At 40.5% G+C, this 19,666-nt stretch overlaps 1 protein-coding gene across 3 annotated transcripts in view; it reads left to right on the top strand.

The window, feature by feature from the left end:
- The first annotated feature begins 721 nt into the window (after positions 1-721).
- ANTXR1 (ANTXR cell adhesion molecule 1) overlaps positions 722-19,666 on the top strand; it is a 236,348-nt gene continuing 217,403 nt past the window's right edge. The window contains exon 1 of one of the 3 annotated variants that reach the window (XM_055378912.2): positions 722-1,609. In XM_055378912.2, coding sequence (XP_055234887.1) covers positions 1,458-1,609 — 152 coding nt within the window. In that variant the 5' untranslated portion in view covers positions 722-1,457. The remainder of the gene's footprint in view (positions 1,610-19,666) is intronic. The other 2 variants (XM_031008064.3, XR_010129955.1) reach the window with 2 other exon arrangements.

Raw genomic sequence — 19,666 nt, 5'->3', positions numbered from 1 at the left:
CATTTTGGAGACAGGTCAGTGCTACGCATGACAAATCTTCAAGGCTGATTTGACATGATTATTGGTTAGTGGAGCATTCCAAGACACTAGGATTCCATGGTACACATGTTGGGGGAAACCACCATGGACTGTCACATTGGGGTATAAGGGTCTGGGAGGCACACAAGTGGAGGGGAATATGTGTGCCTGGAGGAAGAATCCTGGGAAAACAGTACATGCGTAGGCACTGAGGGCTCCCAGAGTGGAAGACAATAGGAAGCTAGAACTGGGGTACCACTCGGAACTGGGGCTCAGAGGCTGATTCTCCAATTTAGAGAGGCTAGCACAGAACTTCGCTGCCAATTCCAAACTGCTTGGAGCGTCTCTACTCTTGTAAGCTGTTTACTTCCTCCATCCTAAATCAAAGATAGAGAGAAAATGTCAAAGTTCACAGGCTGAAAAGAAGAACTATTATCATAGAATCTCTAAAAGATGGAGATGGTGGCCATCTAGAAGGCTCAGCTGTTCCATGCCGGGAGCAGCCCTAAGTACCACACTCTGTGGGCTGTTTGTGATGGTTTCAGACCGGACCCCAACGGTCTCTTTTATGGTCCAGACTAAGACCATGTAAGGTCACTCTGATGACTCAGACCACAAAGGTCCCGTTTTTCCCCTACTTCATCTGCACAATGGCTTGTTTGCAAAGGTCCTAGCCTGGGGAGCCGGAGTCACCGTGCTTGGAGGAAACAAGTTCTCATCCAATGTTTAGTGACCTTATCAAAAGATGCAGGATAGAGAAGGAAAAGAAGGGATAGAAGGACTACAGAGAATGGAGAGGCGGTCACGGAAAAAGAAAGGGAAAGTGCGTGGGAAGAAGGAAGGAGTAAGAAAACACGCACAGCTCACATGAGAATTGTAAGGACAAGGAAATTTATACGCGAAGCCTGGAAGCGCCCCCGCCCCCGACGCACTCCCGCGGGTCCCACGCGTGCTTTCGCCGCCTTTGTCCACAAGGTGGCAGCCTTTGAACTTTCTTCCCCGTAAGAACGCGAAAGGGGGGCAGAGAGGAAGGAGAGAAGGCAAAGCACTCCCCCAACCAAGAACAATTTGAAAACCCACCCCATCATATTTAAAATCTGGGACAAAGAACCGTCGGGACGGAACTCCTTCCATTGCAAAAGCTCGGCGCGGCCTCGGGAGCTGCCCGGCGGCCCCGGACCGAGGCAGCCCTCCCCTTTAAAAGAAGCGGAGGACAGGATTGGGATCCTTGAAACCCGAAACCCAGAAACAGCATCGGAGCGGAAACCAGAGGGAAAACCTTGAACTCCTCCAGACAATTGCTTCCGGGGAGTTGCGAGGGAGCAAGGGGGAATAAAGGACCCGCGAGGAGGGGCCCGCGGATGGCGCGTCCCTGAGGGTCGTGGCGAGTTCGCGGAGCGTGGGAAGGAGCGGACCCTGCTCTCCCCGGGCTGCGGGCCATGGCCACGGCGGAGCGGAGAGCCCTCGGCATCGGCTTCCAGTGGCTCTCTTTGGCCACTCTGGTGCTCATCTGCGCCGGGCAAGGGGGACGCAGGGAGGATGGGGGTCCAGCCTGCTACGGCGGATTTGACCTGTACTTCATTTTGGACAAGTAAGTGCCGCGAGTTGTCCCCCCCACCCCAGGCTAAGCGGGAGAAAACGCTTTCGCCCCGGGCCGGGCTCGTTGGCAGGGTCGCCTGGGGACAGGAGCGCATCTCCAGGGGCACAGAGGGACAGCGCGGCAGGCGGCGGCGGAGTGCTGCGCCTTTGTTGGGGCGCGCTCCTCCCAGCCTCGGCTCCAGAGCCCGCAGCCGAGGCGACGCCGCTTGCTCGGAAGGGGACAGACTTCTTTTCTGTCTTGCTTTCTGTGTCCCAGGAGCATGCAAGGGGCTTGGAGGATGCTATTGTCTTGCTGAGTTTCTGTGACTCCCTCCCGTGTTGGTGGGAAAGGCTTGCTTACCAAAGACAGAACTTGCAGGCACAGGCACTCCTAAAGTTAGAGGCTTGGGCATTTTAAAGCCAATCGTCGCATTTTGTTTTTGTTTTTGTTTTTTTGTTTTGTTTTGAAACGCTGTCCCACGGAAGGCGTTATCTTTGCTCCTAATCATGTAATGCATACTTCTCACCGGGCACTGAGTGAGAATGAAAGGCAGGGTTTCTTAACCTTGGCACTTCTGAGATTGAAACCTGGTAATTCTTTGTGGTGGGGGCTGTCCTGCGCGTTGTAGGATGTTTAGCAGCATCTTTGGCCTCTGCCCACTGGATGCCAGTAACATCCCCCGCCCCCCACTCCTTCCTTATTAGTGGTGACAACTAAAAATGCCTCCAGACATTGCCAAATGTCCCTCCCCTTCGACTTGAGTACCCCAGATGTAGGTGAATTCAAGCTCTTGGCCATTTGACTGGTGGGCTACCAGGGAGGTGCAGGAGCCCTGGTTTCCTTGCAAAAAGTGGTTAGGGTTTAGGATTTGCTCAAGGGAGAGCTGAATTCTGACCAATGAAGCACTTCCCAAATCCGCATAAGTTTGCCAAGCCACAGTCACCCAAGGAAGCTTCATGCTATCTGCTGAAAACCAGCTTCAACGATAAAAAGCCCCTCACAGAAGATCCGTGCTCATTAAAACTGAGTGAGCTCTCCAGTGCCAGGAGAGGCGCTTTGCTGTTACAGTGGTGGGGAGATGGATTTCACAGACTGGAAAGTATTTAGGAGTTGGAAAAAGAGTCCTGCAAAATAAGCTGGCTAGCTAGACACCAAATGTGCTTTGCAGTTGCCCCTGGAGTTTGATTTTTCCGTAAAGGCTGTTTTGAACTCCAGATTCTTTGGATGAAAAGTGAGATTTCTTTTCTGCAGATTTATGAGAAGGTGGATACTGAAAATATGCTCCAGTGCTAAGGAATGGAATTTCTTTTGTTACTTCTAGTGGCTGGAAGCATCAGCTCACAGACTCAGAGACAGTGCATGAAAACAGTCGGAGGTGCTCCTCCTCCGTGCTTTTTTAAAAAGCCGATTCAGAATGATATTCAGGAAAATCTAAAAAAAAAAAAAAGGGGGGACAGAATCACCATGTCTCTGAATGGATGACTGTAGAGATACTATAGAGATATGGATACTGTAGAGATAACCAGTTTTCCCCAAATTAATTTAGAAATTGAATTCAACTTTTCAGTCAAAGTTCTGAAAGAGTTTGTTTTGATGATAAGAATTTAACAAAATGATTCTAGGCTTATCTTAGCAAAAAAAAAAAAAACAGGTAAAAAGAGCTGAAACATTTTTGGAAAAGAATAATGAAGCCATATTCTCTCTCCAAATATTAAAAGGTATTATAATGTAAATTAATAAAAACAGGATGGTAAAGGCCAAAGAATAGGTGGATAGAGTAGAAAATCTAAAAAGACAAGTACATGTAGATCCAAACACATGTAAACATTTAGTGGAATTTCCAATCAGTATATAATGATTCATTAATTTTTTAAAAAAATGGTTCCTGGACAAGTGATTGATAACATGGAGAATGAAAAAGGTTAGATTTATACTTTACAAACCATACACATAAATAAATTTCAGAAAGGTTGAAAATCTAAATATTTAGAATGAAATGATCAAAGAACTAGAAGATAATTTAGATGAATATTACTGTAATCTTAGGTTTAGAGCTTTTAAAACATGACAAGGAAGAAACCATAAAGGAAAATAGAGATTTGAATATATTAAAATTTTACACTTCTATAAGTGAAAAATAAGCCATGAAAAAACATAAGAAGTTACAATAACTATTGCCACATAAATCACTCTCTTAAGATTGATTTTCATATATAAAAAGCAGTAAAAGCAAAATCCCAATAGGAAATAGCCTAAGTGCATAATTCACAAGAGAAAAAAATATGAGTCAATAAATGAACCAAAAAGGTCGTTATTAATCAAAGAAATGAAAAAATCAAACAATATAATTTTTGTTAGGTTGGCAAAAACTTTTTTAAAAATTACAATATTCAATATTGGCCAATTTATGGGAGGTAGGCACTGTCATTTCTTACTAGGGAAAATGTAAATTGGTGCAGTCTTTCTAGACTTGCGCTGTCCAGTAGAACTCTCTAGGTCGGTAGAAAAGTTCTATATCTGTGCAGTTCAATACAGTAGCTACTAGCCATATGTGACTCGAGCACTTGAAATGTAGTTAGTGCGATTGAGGAAGTGAATTTTTAATTTTATATAAGTTTAACTAATTTGAACTTTAATAGCCACATGTGGCTACCATACCAGATAGTGCAGACAAGAAGATAATTTGGCGACACATATAAAATGCTTTTAAAAAATGAGGGGTGTTCCTTTCCATCGAGCAATTTCATGTCCTAAAGAAAAAAAAATCCAAATAGTCACAAAGAAGTACCTACATGTATGTTTATGGAGGTGCTGTTTATAATAAAAAGCTGAGGATTACATGTGTCTAACAGCAGCGGATTTACTAAGGTATGATATATGCATAGTATTGAACCTGCATTGCATGTTATACAAGCTTGTAAGCTATTTTAGGAGAAATACGTAATTCTTAATATACTATACACTTTTAGATGAAAATGCAATTACCAAACGTCATCTGCGTTATGATTCCACCTGTTTAAAAAGTTAAACACACACATGTGTATGTCTCTATTTACCAATATGGTACTACTATTTGTCTCTAGCAGGTAGAATTTTAAATTTTGTTTACATGTTTTTCTTAATTTTTCTGTACTGAACATACATTACTTTTATATTCAACAAAAATAAGTTATTTTGAATTTGTTTTAAAAATCATGTCAAGTGGGTCTCTAACCAGTGTGCTCACTTCCAAGCCCCTTGCTGTTGTAAAGGATGCTGCTGCTTTTATATTTAATCCTGGAGTAAATGTCTGAGTGCATCATAGGATTCTTTGAAGCACACTGGGGACCCAAAAATGCTCCAGGAAAAGAAATGGTGGGGAGACCTTTACAGACATTCAGGTGGATGCCTCTGACATCCTTTAGCTGTTCTGTTGCTGGAAGAGAAGGGTATTTTTGTGCTGAATGAAAAACTTGCTAGAACTTGGTGCGGTATTGCACACTCCACAAGCTTACCATCTCGATCCAGGCTAATTTATGAGATTGATGAGTCCAGAGCTAGGGGATGGGCCAAAAGGCAGTGATGGCAAACAGACCCCTGGGTGGTCGCTAAAGACATGATCTTCTGTCCTAGAGAGAACCTCCTCACACAGTGCTGTCCAGCACCCAACCACAGCCAGAGTGGAAAGTGAAAAAATGCTGACTCATTTTTTCCTTGGGCTTCTTAGATCCTTTGGCTGGCAAGACACTGTCTACAGTCTGAAACCGAGGGATCATAGGGGACTGAATCCACCATTCTTCTCCCAATCCCTGCAACTCCCTTTTCCCCTGCAACTGGTTCTCTTTTCCATGACATTAAATCTCAGCTCATTTCAGCTTTAAGCAAGCTGCATCTCTGGCCTGGAGGGAACCCAGATTATACATTTAATGGAACGTCATGTTTTCTCAACCAGGAGCAAAGACTTCATAATGATAACCTAGAAAATACCACAGTAACACAATAGGGCATTATTAGTGGCTTTGGCGACTGGGCTGGTGGACTGGGCTGCACAAGGCTTTATACTGATGGAATTTCATGTTCACTTAAACATGCTTTTCTGGTTATAGTCAGGAAAAATAGATTGCTGGGAATTCAATCGGGGATTTGAAAAGTTAGATTTGGAAGGCTCTGTTCAACAAAAAGCAAAGAAACAGCTAGCCTCTTTTAAGTCTTCCAGGGGATCTTCCAAGATGAATGCACCCATTTGACCAACCCACAGACATAACTACCTTCCCTCTCTCACAGCACCACCCCCCCCACCCTCTCTTATTACGTATATGTTTATGTATTACATATTGGCCTATTTTACATGGAGCTATTAGTCACTTGAATGGAGAAAGTGGATTCTGTATCATGAATCTCAAGTGGCTGGCTATGTTATGTGTGCCCTGAAGACTTCAAAAATAGAATGTGGGAAAGAGAGCAGGAGGAGTGGAGATGGTGGGCTGGAGGGCAGGAGTAAACGCTGAGCAGCGTTATTTATAGGACTTTCCAAAGCCACAGCCTGTCATTCATTTTCTGCACCTAATAAATCCTTATACATCTAAAGGCCCCCCACAGGCTCACCATGTGCTCCTTCCCCGTAAGACCTCCGACTCCCCCTGCCATTTCCCTTCTGTTCGGCACCAATTTTCTTTTTCTTCCACTGTACAAAGTGATTCCATGTTGCCACTCCCCCAGAGTTCCAACCGCAGCACCCACACCTGGATGATGCCCTGCTGGTGCTGATTTGCAGGACCACTGTTATGTGTTGTACTCCAGGGACAGGATCATCAGACAGATTTTTGTAGCATTAGGCTGGAAATTTCCCCATCAGGTATAGTACTGGCTTTTTTCTGGGAAAATATCTTCTGAGTTCCCAACTACTAACTTACAAAGAAATACTGGATTGGGAACTTGTGTGAGTCTTGCAGACTCATGCTCTCTCGCAAGGGTCCCAAAGACAACCTTGTTTGGTAGGTAGGGCGAAGCATGACTGTCCCTAATTTGAAGATAAGAAAACCTTTGTTCAGTCCACTGGGTTAAGTGACTTGCCCAAGGACCTAGGATTAGATCACAACAGAGCTAGGACAGTGTCTGCCCTTGACTCCCAGACCAGCTCTTTCCACTCATCTTCCCTGTAGAGTTGCGCCATAATGAGAAGCACATGGCAATACAACTAGAGGAACTGGGTAGATTCCAGGAATTCAAAATCCCCGCATCAGAGTTTCAGTAAATCATGGTGCATAAGGTGATTAAAGTTACTTAATTGAGGAGCTCCTGCTCTGCTGTTAAATCAGCTGTAGTTGATGGAAAGTATCAGGAACTCCAACCCCCTGCAACCCAGAGAAATGCTCCAGAGATCTAGGGGGTTAATTGATGAGTCAGACTTTAAGGTGTGTTCAGGACATTTTATTATGATAAATTCATAATTTGTTCAGACTGAATCTGATAGAAAAGGGAAACTGAAGTCTGTAAATATGCTAAAACACACAGATGTAGCTTATTTTCAGAAATACATTGGAAGATGGCTTAGTGTCTGCAAAACTGGCTCTGAATAAGGAAAGCAAAGAGTTCAATAGAAGGCACCTTGAAGGTGCTACAATCAGATATTTTTTATATTTTTGGATTTTAATTCATATAAGTCTTGTATATTTATTGTTAATTTCATTCCTAAGTATTTGATCATTTTGGTTATATTGTAATGGGAAATTTTCTTCCATTTTAACTTGTTTGCTCTTAGACATATAAAGAGTACAAGTATCTGTGTTGATTTTGTTGTGAATTATTTTACTGTTTCAAATAATTTCCTAGTTGATTCTCTTGGGTTTTCTGGATATATAATTATATAACCTGCAAATAACAATTTTATCTCCTCTTTTCTCATTTCATACTCTAATTTCTTTTTTTCAACTTTTAAGTTCAGGGGTACATACAAACCTGCACATCCTGCATATGTACCCCTGAACTTAAAATAAAAGATGTTAAAAAAAAGAAATTACATAAGAATGTGTCATGGAGTTTTGTTGTACAGATTATTTCATCACCGAGGTATTAAGCCTAGTACCCATTAGTTATTTTTCCTGATCCTCTCCCTCCTGTCACCTTCCACCCTCCGACAGGCCCCAGTGTCTGTTGTTCCCCTCTATGTGTCCATGTGTTCCCACTGTTTAGCACCCACTTACAAGTAAGAACATGCGGTATTTGGTTTTCTGTTTGTGCATTAGTTTTCTAAGGATAACGGCCTCCAGCTCTACCCATGTTCCTGCAAAGGACATCATCTCCTTTTTTATAGCTACATAAAATGCCATGGTATATATATACCACATTTACTTTGTCTAATTTATCATTGATGTGCATTTAGGTTGATTTCATGTCTTTGCTATGTGAATAGTGCTGCAGTGAACATATGCATGCATGTGTCTTTATAATAGAACAATTTATATTCCTTTGGGTATATTCTCAGTAATGGGATTGGTGGGTCGAATGGTATTTCTGTCTTTAGGTCTTTGAGGAATTGCCACACTATCTTTTACAATAATAATTTTAAAGGGCATCAGAAAAATAGTTATCAGGGGCCAGGAATTTATTATTATTATTTTTGTATTGAGGTGGACTTAATGCTTGGTTTTAAATGCTCCTCCAATTAAGTTCCACATTTGGAGAAGGCCTTTGAGGCCAGGCAAGAGTTGGTAGAACTGCCTGCAAATTGGATGGTTTGGCATATGGGTCAAAAATAAAAATAAATAAGGCAAAACTGTTTTGTTTTGTTTTGTGTTTCTGTCTGGGTCAGCCAAGTAACTACCTCTACTTTATTTAGCTGTGGAGACCTGGTTAAACTCAGTGTCAAGGAGTGTTGGAGGAAGGCACCTGTCCCAAGATAACTTGTAATTATGTCCAAATGCTAAAGGATTCCTAGTGGTCCAGAAACAAATTCTGGGATCAATTAGGGAGACTTGGCTGTCACATAAATGCAAATGGGATTTGCTCTATGCTAATTTAGAACGTGTGTCTATGTTTGGTATGCGGCCAAGAGACTGGATCTTGCCTCTCCCACTGATTACTCTGCAGTAAAAGACAAAGAGAATATTTGAACATTTGTTGACATGTTTTTCAGACACGTCAGGTTCATACTGAAAAAGTAATTAGATTTCTCCAATTTGACTCAGCAGATTCTTCCATTCATTTGGCATAGATGACATACTCAGTTTTGATCACAAGTGTGTACTCCAATACAGGCGTGGATGAAACAATGCCTATTGCAAGCAATGTCCTGCTATGGGAGGTAAAAGGAATGCAAAATAAACAGGAAGAAGTCCCAGGCTGTCAGGTTTTTATGGAGAAAAGTGTTAGAAGGACTCTAGGCAGCCAAAGCTAAAGGCTTCAATGAGGATTTGGGAAAGGGGCCAAGTAAAGTCAATTTTAGATCAGTAAGAAATAAGAAGTAACATTTACTGAACCCTTGCTACCTGCCAGACACTATAGTAAACACTTTGCCTGTATGACCCTGTTTAGTGTTTACAACCCCCATAAGGTCTGTACAGTCATCATTACCATTTCACACATGAGGAGACCGAGGTTTAGAGAGGTTACCCAAGGTCACTCTGAATGGTGAAACTAAGCCTCAAACCCAAGCCCCTCTGACTCATAATCTATGCACAAAGTTAAAAAGAATCTAAATATGCAAAAGAACATTGAATCAATCAAGGTAGGTCAGGTTATGCTGTGATAACAAATAACCCCCGAATCTCAGTTACACAAAACAACAAAAGTTTTATTCTCTGCATATACTACATGTCTGATAGGAGTCAGCGGGGCTCTTCTTATGGTGATGGTTCTGGGAGCCAGGCTGGTGGAGACTCCTTCCTGATACCTCCTGCCACCATCAAGGCTGCGAGGGAAGAGAATGCTAGATGATGTCTCGCTGGCCATGAAATGCTCCAGCCAGAAGTGACGTGCGTCCTTCTACTCACAGCCTATTGGTCAGAACTGGTCAGATAGCCTCACTTTATGGAAAAAGACTTGAAGAATAATCCTCCATGTGCCTAGATGGAAGGGAAAGCCAGATATGGGTGGACAATAAAAGCTTCTACTGAAAACGTATAATTATAGCTTGCTTTGGCTTGAATAAGCAAGAAAGAAGTAGCCATTGAGAGAGAATAAAGAGATAAGACTTCTGGAGAAAGGTCAGTTTTGAGCCAAGTCTTGGATATACAGCATTCGTCAACCTAGAATTACTGTCAGACGTGATGTTTCAAATATGCCCAAGAGGCAATGATAGCTCCTTCTCTTTTCCTCCCTTCCCCATTCTCCGCATACTTTAGATGAAATATTCAGTGAGGTGGGCGGGGGATTAAATTAGATTAAATGGAAAGTAGAAATGGAGATTAGACATGCTCTCCTGCCACCTAAGTATTACATGAATATATTTGAAAGATAAAACTCTCTTTTTCCATAGTTTATGGAATACGAGGGAATTTGAAAGGCTGGGGAAAGACAGCAGCCCGTGGAACACAGACCACTGCAGCAGCAGAGCTCAGAGGATGCCTGTACACTGCAGGGGCTGATTCTGAGTTTGAATCAAGAGTATCTGGGCTCCTACTAGTGCTTCTCAATGAGGGTGCTGTTAGCATTTTTGATGGGACGGTGTTTCATTGTGATGGACTGTGGGATGCTTTAGCATTCCTCATCCTTGCTTTCTAAATACCATTAGCCTTTCTGGTCATTGTGATGACCAATAAATAACAGCCTCTATACTTATTTCTAAGGTTGGTACCACCTTGGTTGAGAACTCCTGACTAAAAGAAGGCAGGGCAGAGCAGGGTATGCCATTGATGTTGATTCCTAGCATCCAAGAACCACATCCGGGCATTTGCCTGAAGGAAGAAATTGGGAGGCTTCCATGATAAAAGCTCCAGTGGAAATTGTAGACCTTGGGAATGAATATGCTAAACTGAGGTTCTCAACCAACGGCCAGATCACAACTTCAGAGGCCTGAGGCAGACGTGTATTTTGGAAAAGCTTCCCAGGTGATTCTGATTCAGGTCCCTCCTTCAGTGAGTCATAAGACTGAACAGGAAGACAAGAAAAGCTGCCCCATAATGATGGCTCATGCTTATGGCCTTATGATGAGGATATAGCTGAGGCAGCACACACCTTGGAGCTGGGCTACAGGCAGAGCTCTTATTTTAGATGGTGGCAGAAGAAACCACACACAATATGAAGGCAGAAGAGCAAAGGTCACTGAGAGGCCATGTTTTGCCCTTCAGTGTTGCCAAGTCCTGCTGTGTGTACATATACATTTAAGCCATGATGTTTACTAGCCAGGACACTCCTTTGCTTCCTTTCTCATAAGTCTCCCTACATGAAATGTGCCTCATGGGAATGCTTAACACAGGGCTTAAGAAGGCCACCTTCGGAATCAGGCGTCTGCAGCTTCAAATATCAGCTCAACGCTTCAGCAAGCATTGTGACCTTGGGCAAATTATTTAGCCTCTCCGAACTTCAGTATTGTTAATAAAATAGGCATTAAAATGTCTGCCTCACAAAAGTGTTGTAAAGATTAAAACCTTTAATTAACCATTTGGCACATGAGTGCTGAGACGATAGATGGTGATGGTGATGGTTATGGTGGTGGAGGTGGACGTGATGATAAAGATGATGGTGATGGTAGTGGTGATGGTGACAGTGATAGTGGTGATTATGGCAATGTTGATAGTTGTGATGAAGATGATGATGGTGATAAGAATAATGGTGATGGTGGTGGTGGTGATAGTGATGATGATAATGGTAGTAGTGATGATAGTGATGGTGGTGGTAGTGATGATGGTGATGGTGATATGGTGATGGTGGTGGAGGTGGAGATGATGATGATGATGATGATAGCAGTGGTCATGGTGGTGGTGGTGTTAGTGCAGAAACAGAATATGGTCCTCTAACAAAAGATACCTCCATAGATTCCAAGCAGTACTGCCTGGCTAGGATAAGGAATATATCAATTCAATATTTATCAAGCTGTGCTAGAGTTCTGGAATCAAAAAATGCCTAAAACAAGTGCCAAGTCTCAAGGAGCTCATAGTTTTGTAGAAGACATGGGGAAACAGTGAAATAATTTAATTTTGGTTGAGATGAGAGGGACTTAGGAGGCTTCATAGAGGAGGTGACTTTGGATCTGGAACTTGGAAGTTGATCAGGATTTTGTCAGGTGACAAAGTAAAGAAAAAGGCAACATTTAGGAAAGCAAACTAACACATACTCTTTGTAATATGAGTGTGACAGGGAAATAATCTGGAAAGAGTTTGGATTTTATTCCATCAGGAATAGGTTATGAGATTAAAGGTTTCTAAGGACAAAAGTGTCAAGCTTATGTATGTGTTTTAGAAATACATATCGATCATCTATGTTTGCAGTGAGGATGAAGGAAAAAAATAATAAATGAGACTGGGGGCTCTCTAGTATTAAGGATCAGCAGGATTGGATGAGCCACTGGCTGTGAGTGAATGGGAGATGAAAGGGTTGCAACAGTAAGGAGCAGGCATCAGAAGGAAAGAGAAGTTGGTGTGGACATGCTGAGTCTGAACATGTAGGGCATGTGCATGGAGATGTTGAGTAGGCAGTTGCCTTGATACCCTGGAGCTGAAAATAAAAACTTGAGTGTTGTAAGCCCAAGGGTGATAGTTGAAAATGCAGGTATGGATAATAAATAATATCAAGATAATATCAGGATTTTTAAATGCCCAGAAAGAGGTGGAGTTTGAAGAGGAAGATGGCCAAAGTCCAACCCAAAGGAATTGCTAACAGGAATTGTCTGGGCAAGAGAAGAAATTACACTAAACAGAGCTGAGAAGAAGCAGAACAGTCAGAGAACCAGCAAAGAATTGTATTAGTGAGGCAAGGAGGGACAGAATTTCAATGGGGGGAAGGGGTGATCATTCAGATGTTTTCTCCTGAAATCATCTCCTCCTCAATTTATGGTCTTGGTGAATGGTGGCACTATAAGTCCAGCTGCTTAAGCCAGAGATATGAGAGTAATCTCTTGTTCACACTCAAGTCTGATGATATCCACTGCCATATCTCTCCCAGGTTGACCTTGTTCTCTACCTTGTCGTTGTCTTAGCTCAGGCATTCACCATTTTCACCCAGTTGTTGGTCTCTTTGCTTCATTTCTTTACCCCTCTCCCCACCTTGTATTCTTGACAATCAATTCTAAAATTGATTTTTTAGAACACAAATCTAATGTCGATACTATCTTCCCTCTCACCTCCTACCCCTTAGACATTTCCGAAGCTCTTTCAGGATAAAGTGTAAACTCTTCAGCAAAGTATGCAAGACCCTTATTGCTCAGGTCACTATGCATTTCCAAAACTTCATATCTTACCATATCCCACATCTTTTTAATTTTCAAAAAACTGTACTGCATAGTTCCCCAAACTAACCCATGCCCTCTCTTGCCTTTGGCTCTAATGCCCTTCACCACCACACCCATCTTTACCTAGGTGATGCCTGCCCATTTATCCTTTGAGACGATTACTAGTACATGGTCCCCTTCTATTACTAGTTGCGGGCTCCCTGTGGTAAGAAAAAATAAGAAGAAGAAGAACAACCACTTTTCTATGTTATTTCTTCATTCAAAGTTCCTTTCTTATTCAGAATCTCCTAACCCCCTAACAACTCATATTGCATGACAAGCAGTGGAGTGGTCCATTTTCAAGAGATGGAGAGGAAAAACCCTTTGTGTTTGTCCTATGGGGTTTCATCCAGTGACCTGACCTGTTTTTCCCCTGATGCTTAATGATATGCAGCCCTAATTAATAAATACCTGTAGAGACCTCCTGGAAGATGGCTTTCCCAACATCTTGATTGCAAAAGGATTACGATCAGAATCATAGTCAGCCTACCATCACTCTTGACGTTAAAAATAATGCAGATTCCAGGTTTGCAGAAATTATATAGCAAATAAGAATTCTATAGCAAATAAGAGAAAAGTGAAGACTCCTAACTGTAACTTTAGACCAGTCACAATAATAAACAATATAAGGTAAAATGAAACTTCAGATGCTGTTAGACAACACTAAGCATAAATAAACGTTAAAGTTCATTGTTAACAGAGTGACCAAACATCCTAATTTGCCCAGGACAGGCCTGGTCTATGCTTGTTGTCCCAGCATAATTATGAACGTCTTCTTCTTTTACTCTCAAAAGTTTCTCAGTTTGGATTTTAAATTATCTGGTCATCCTGATTATTAACTATTGTAAAAGACAATATCAAAAGGAAAGGGGATTGAAGGTCAAACAGGTAAAGCAACTTGCACACTTTGTTCCATTAAAATGGGCAGCCATTTCAGCACTCCTGCTTCCATTTAAGTGCTCTAATTTTAAGTCTTTTCTGGAATCCTCACTCCCAAATTCCCGTAACAATTAGCGGAAGTTCTTTAATACCTCTCACTATCTTAGCACCTAACACTCTGAACTGTAATTGTACATTTCCTGACCCTTCCATGGGGAGGCAGTGTTGCCTAATGGTTAAGAGCACAGGGTTAAACCCAGAAAGACTTTATGAGCATAGCGTTTGGACAAGCATGGACTTCAACATGGACTCTAAGTCTAGACCACTTGGGTTCAAATCTCAGCCCTACCACATACTAGCTGTATGTCCTTGAGTAAGCTACTTAACCTCTCTCTGAATTCAGTCTCCTCATCTGGAAAAAGGGAGATAATAATAGTATGTGTCACATAAGGTTGTGCTCAGAACAGCGTTGGCCACACTGGAAATGCTAGCTGTTATTATTAAGTGGCAATGAATGTAAAGTGCCCAGCACAATGCCTGCTGCTTAGTAAGTACTCAGTAAATGTCAAGTATCATAATTATTCATCTTTATATATACTCCAAAGGACCAACCAGGCACTCAAATATCAGTTTGCTGATCAATAAATGGCATACTATAAGTAGGTCCAGCAAGATGAGAACTGAAAACAAGCCATATACTTTAGCAGAAATAAGGGCATTGGTGACTTTTGGAAGTGCTGTTTTGGGGCATCATAAGAGCAGAAACTAAAAATTAATGAGCTGAGGGGCTTAATGGGAGATGAGAAAGCAAGTTTATGACTTCAGAAAAAGATCTGGAGCATCTGGAGCATAAACAGTTAGCTTCTCCCTCATTCCTTTCCCCTCTATCATCTAAAACTGTCCCATCTCCCAAAAGAAAAAGTCTGAAGAAAGTGTCTAGGAGACGCTGCATCAGGTCCAGAGACTAAGGGCGTTGACACTGACATGCAACACATGCGTTAGAAATTCACTAGAAATAAAGCAGATGGACTGAGTATGAAAGAGGTCAAGCCAGGGTCTACTTTCAACTCTGTTGCCAAATTGTAAAAAAATATGCAGAGAAAGATCAGTGAGGAGCCCCTAGAATAATCCCAGATCTGGAAGTGAGTTTGCAGTCGAGTGGGGACCTGAGAGAGATGAGAACCATCCCCTTGGAGCCCTGTTGCTGTTGGGCATCAGCATCATGCAGAGGCAGCTGCTCTGTGGGGGTCAAAGGGGAAACCAAGCCACAAGAGATGCCTATGAAAACCAGGCACCTCCATGACTGTGATCCTGTCCAGCGCTGCTGAGTCCTCCCAGTAGATCGCGCGCCTCCAGGGAAACGGCAGAGTTTTGTGTTTAATTATGTGGATGTACTGGGGATCAAGATGAGGCCAGGTATAGCACAATGCGAACCTGAAGTAGAGGCCAGGCCAAAGCATCCCCTACATATGGCAAGCTGGAATGATGTAACTGTGTCCAAAACAAGCAAACAAACCTTGCAAAGGTGAAGTTCCTTTGTGGAAATGACTGGGGTTGATTCCATTCCCCACTCTCCCCTAACTGATGGAACAACAACATGATCTTACTTTAGCCATCAAGACTAACTCCTTTTCACCAGATTAATTCCTTAGAGAAGTTTATAAGTGTGAGATGATGCAAGTGTGTGTGTGTGTGTGTGTGTGTGTGTGTAAGCTATTTTGGAAGCAAATGCCAACCCAAGTTATACCTTTCCACATTCAAGGATGAAAATAGGGCCTACAAAATTTAGCACCTTAAGATAAGTGATTAAACAAAATTCCTGAGGTGGAAGAATAATATATTTATGGAAAGCATTTTCAGTAGCAAAAAAAAAAAAGGTCAATTGTGGCACCATATGACTTCAATTAAGTTAAATAAAACAGTAAATTTGTGAAACAGGAGAAAAAATACGAAAAGAGAAGATAAGGGACTTAGAACAGTTAAGGAAATATAAAATAATATGGAAAAATTTAAAGTCACCAAAGAAGCAGTAAAGAGCAGAACAGACAATGCAGAAAATGAAATAAATGATGCATGCATGTTTAAGGAATTCTCATAATTTGAGGAGGAAAACACAGCTAGAGGAAAGTGATGAATGATAAAATGATAAATAATGAATGAAAAAAATAGCTATTCAAAGGACCAAATAACTTTGCATTGCTAAAGTATAGTCTAGAAGAAACTTTTAATGCTTTAATGGAAGAAAACTCTTCTGACTTAAGAAAAATTTGAAAATGCAGATTAAGTAGGCTCATCAAGTGATAATCTCAATTAATTATTCATTAAAAGACACTAATACTTAGACATTTCCTGGTGACAATCTTTAAAAGACAAAAGAAGAACTTTATAAGTGGGAAGAAAACACATGGTACCTGCGAAGGCTCTGAATATTAAATGGTGAATTTTGATTGACACAATTAATCTTTTATGATGGATAAAATTTTTGATGAAGAAATTCTGATGGATTTATGAACTAAAATGTTATACCTAGCCAAGATATCACTTACACATGAAAAAAAATAAAAAAGCATTTTCAGATACATATGGATTCTTTCTGAAAGGGGAATGGGATAATTTTCTTCAGGAAATTATCTGAAATGTGAATCAAAGTTTAAAAATATAAAATATAATAGTTATTACACAAAAGAAGTGGAAATGACCATTGAATCAATTTTAGCAAATATATGTCTAAATAGTATTTTCAATAAATTTTGAAATAATATTGCATCAACAGACAAAACCAGTCTGTCATGAGAAAGGAACAAGCTGAAAATAAGAAGCTTTGGGGGAAAAAAATACACTGTTTCTGAAAATTCAAATCCATTAGAAATAATGACCACCACATTGAATATTGCAAAAACGTAGATTCAGTTCATCAGAGGACAGTTTGAGAAAATTCCTCAGAACTTAAGCTGAAAGGATGCAGAGATTAAAATTATGAGAAAAGAGGCCGGGTGCCATGGCTCTCACCTGTAATCCCAGCACTTTGGAAGGCCAAGGCGGGCAGATTACTTGAGGTCAGGAGTTCGAGACCAGCCTGGGCAACATGTTGAGACCCCTTCCATCTCTACTAAAAATACAAAAATAATTAGCCAGGCGTGGTGGCGCGTGCCTGCTGTCCCAGCTACTCAGGAGGCCGACACACGAGAATTGCTTGAACCCAGGAGGCAGAGATTGCAGTGAGCCAAGTTCACACCACTACACTTCGGCCAGGGCAATAGAGCAAGACCCTGTCTCAAATAAAATAAAATAATGAGTAAAGAGAAAAGTAGGTCAAAGACTAGATCCAGGATATCTTATATCATATATATATATATACATATATAAGATATATATAGATATAGATATAAACACAATAACAATTCTGGGGACAGAGAACACTTATAAGAGATACAATAAAAAATAATAATAAAGGAAGATAATTTTCCTGAGCTGCAGAAAGATCGGAGTCTTTAGATTTGGAAGATTTAGGTAAAATACTCAGCCTAATTAGTTTTTTTAAATGGTCTACAACTTGTACAATCTTCGATAATTTCTTAAAATATAAGAATAGAAAAGTCTACATTCTTCTAACAAAGAAAAAAATAGGCTCAACAAAAAAGAAAGTGAGATTCAGACTGGCGTTAGTTTTTTTACTCTACACATTAAATGTTCCAAAAAAGCTCACTAATTATAAGGTTTTGAGTGAACTGTGATTTTAAAATTCCTTAGTCAGGCTTTAAAATGATACACATTTTAAAATTGTATTACTTACTGAAAAAATTACCTAAAAATATTGACATCGGAATGGAAAATACATATGAAAAAATATATAAGAAAAAGACATGGCATAAAAGAAACAGAAGGAATGGTTCTAGAAAAGTTAAGAAGTCAATAATAAGGCCATCAGTGAGACTTTGTAGCAAAATATAAAACTGAAAAAATGGATTGTCAATAGAGAAAATGAAAAATGTAAAATTTTTATGTGAGGTAGCAAAAATCACTCATATTACATTTACATATGCAAGAAGATGCAGTTTATTCTTAGCTCCCAAACTCCTCTTTTCTTCCAAGTTCACCTTCTGGGTAGCAAGAGGGAGGGAAATCCATAAATTTTGAATCCAAGTTGTGATAATAGTCCATTGTGGTGATTTTTAAAAATCCCTTTAGGTAAAATGCTCAGTCTTTCAAATGTTGCCTTTCCCTCACCAATAGAATCTGGGTATTTGAAGGAGATGGATTTGTCTCTGTGAAGGAGTCCTTCGATTCTGGACCAGTTGGTTTCATGGGAAGTTCTGTCACATCTTCAAGAAACAGAAAATTTCAGTACTAGTGTTAAACGCATACAGACAGCAGGAAAAAATAGTTTCTCAATTCACTTTATGAAGCTAGCATATATCTAATAACCATATCTACCAAAGATAATACCTTCATACACAAAACTTCCCACCAACTTCTGAATAAAAACTTCAAATTTTAAATTAAATACATATTGTTAAAAAAACTAACAGTATAGTAAAGGAATAATATCCTAAGACCAAGTAAAATTTATCCTAGGAATGCAACAGGGCTTCAATATTTGAGAAATGTTTAAGATAACTCCAATTTTTTTGACTGCTGAAGATGAAAACTGTATCTCAGCAGAATCTGAAAGACATCTCTGAATACTTAAGCATTCAAGGATATATTCAAAATATATTTTGAACCCTATACCCTACAGAGAATAAACTTTCCTTTCAAATGCCCATGAAATATTTATTAGGTCACAAAGAATGCCTCCATATATCTCCCAAGGCACAATTTTTCCAGTCTGCATTATCGGCAATAAATAACAGGAAATGAATAGCAAAGTACACCAAAACTTCAGCTATCAGGAAAAAAAATACAGATTTGTATATTATCTTGTCATGAGAAAGACATGACAGTGAATATAGAAATTCAGAAAAAAACGAGTCTGAAAGAAAGTGATTGTCTGGGACATAAGCTGGCAAACTATGGCCTGCAGCCTGTTTTTGTAAATAAAATTTTATTGTAGTAAGGCCACATTCATTTTGTTCATGTACTATCAATAGCTGCTTTTGTGCTACAAAAAGCAGCGTTGAGTAGTTGCCACGGAGACCACATGGCCCCCAGAACCTGAAATATTTACTGTCTGGCCCTTCACAGAAAAAGCTTGCCCACCCCTGGACTAAGAAAACATTTGCAACCGAATATAAAATGGGCCAAAAATATTAAGACCAGGGTCAGCTTCATGGGCATGGGACCTGTGCAGTCAGTCACCCAGGGCCTCTCATTTCAAAGGGCCTGGCCCTTGGTTTAAGGGCCATCTTGCCATCTTGAATTTTGTTAAGTTTTGAACAAGAGACACTGCATTTTCATTTTACCCTAGGTTCTGCAAATTATGTAGCTTATCTTAACTGATACAAAGAAAAATGAACCATAAATGTGAAAAAATTATGGCTTATAGTTAAATACATCCAAATTAAAACAATAGTGAAATCAGTTTGTCCTTCCTCTGCCCACCCTCACTGCACAGTCTAATTACGCTGATGTGGGGACAGTCTATAGGGTAATTGGCTCCTAGAGAGCCAAACATGAACCCCTCATTCTTAGCATCTGTCCCTCCCTCTCTCTTTTCTTTTCATAATCCTCAGATAGCAAAGGGCTTTCTGTCCCTCTGCTGTACTGCCTACCCTAAGGCATGGATTTCTTCAGTAAATGACACAAGAGGAAATTATGTCCTCCTTATATTGTGATCTTAATCCTCC

Source organism: Gorilla gorilla, chromosome 12 (assembly GCF_029281585.2).
Source record: "Gorilla gorilla gorilla isolate KB3781 chromosome 12, NHGRI_mGorGor1-v2.1_pri, whole genome shotgun sequence".
In the NCBI taxonomy this organism is placed as follows: Eukaryota; Metazoa; Chordata; class Mammalia; order Primates; family Hominidae; genus Gorilla; species Gorilla gorilla.
The sequence above is the reverse complement of the archived record's forward strand: the minus strand, read 5'-3'. Positions and strand labels throughout refer to the sequence as shown.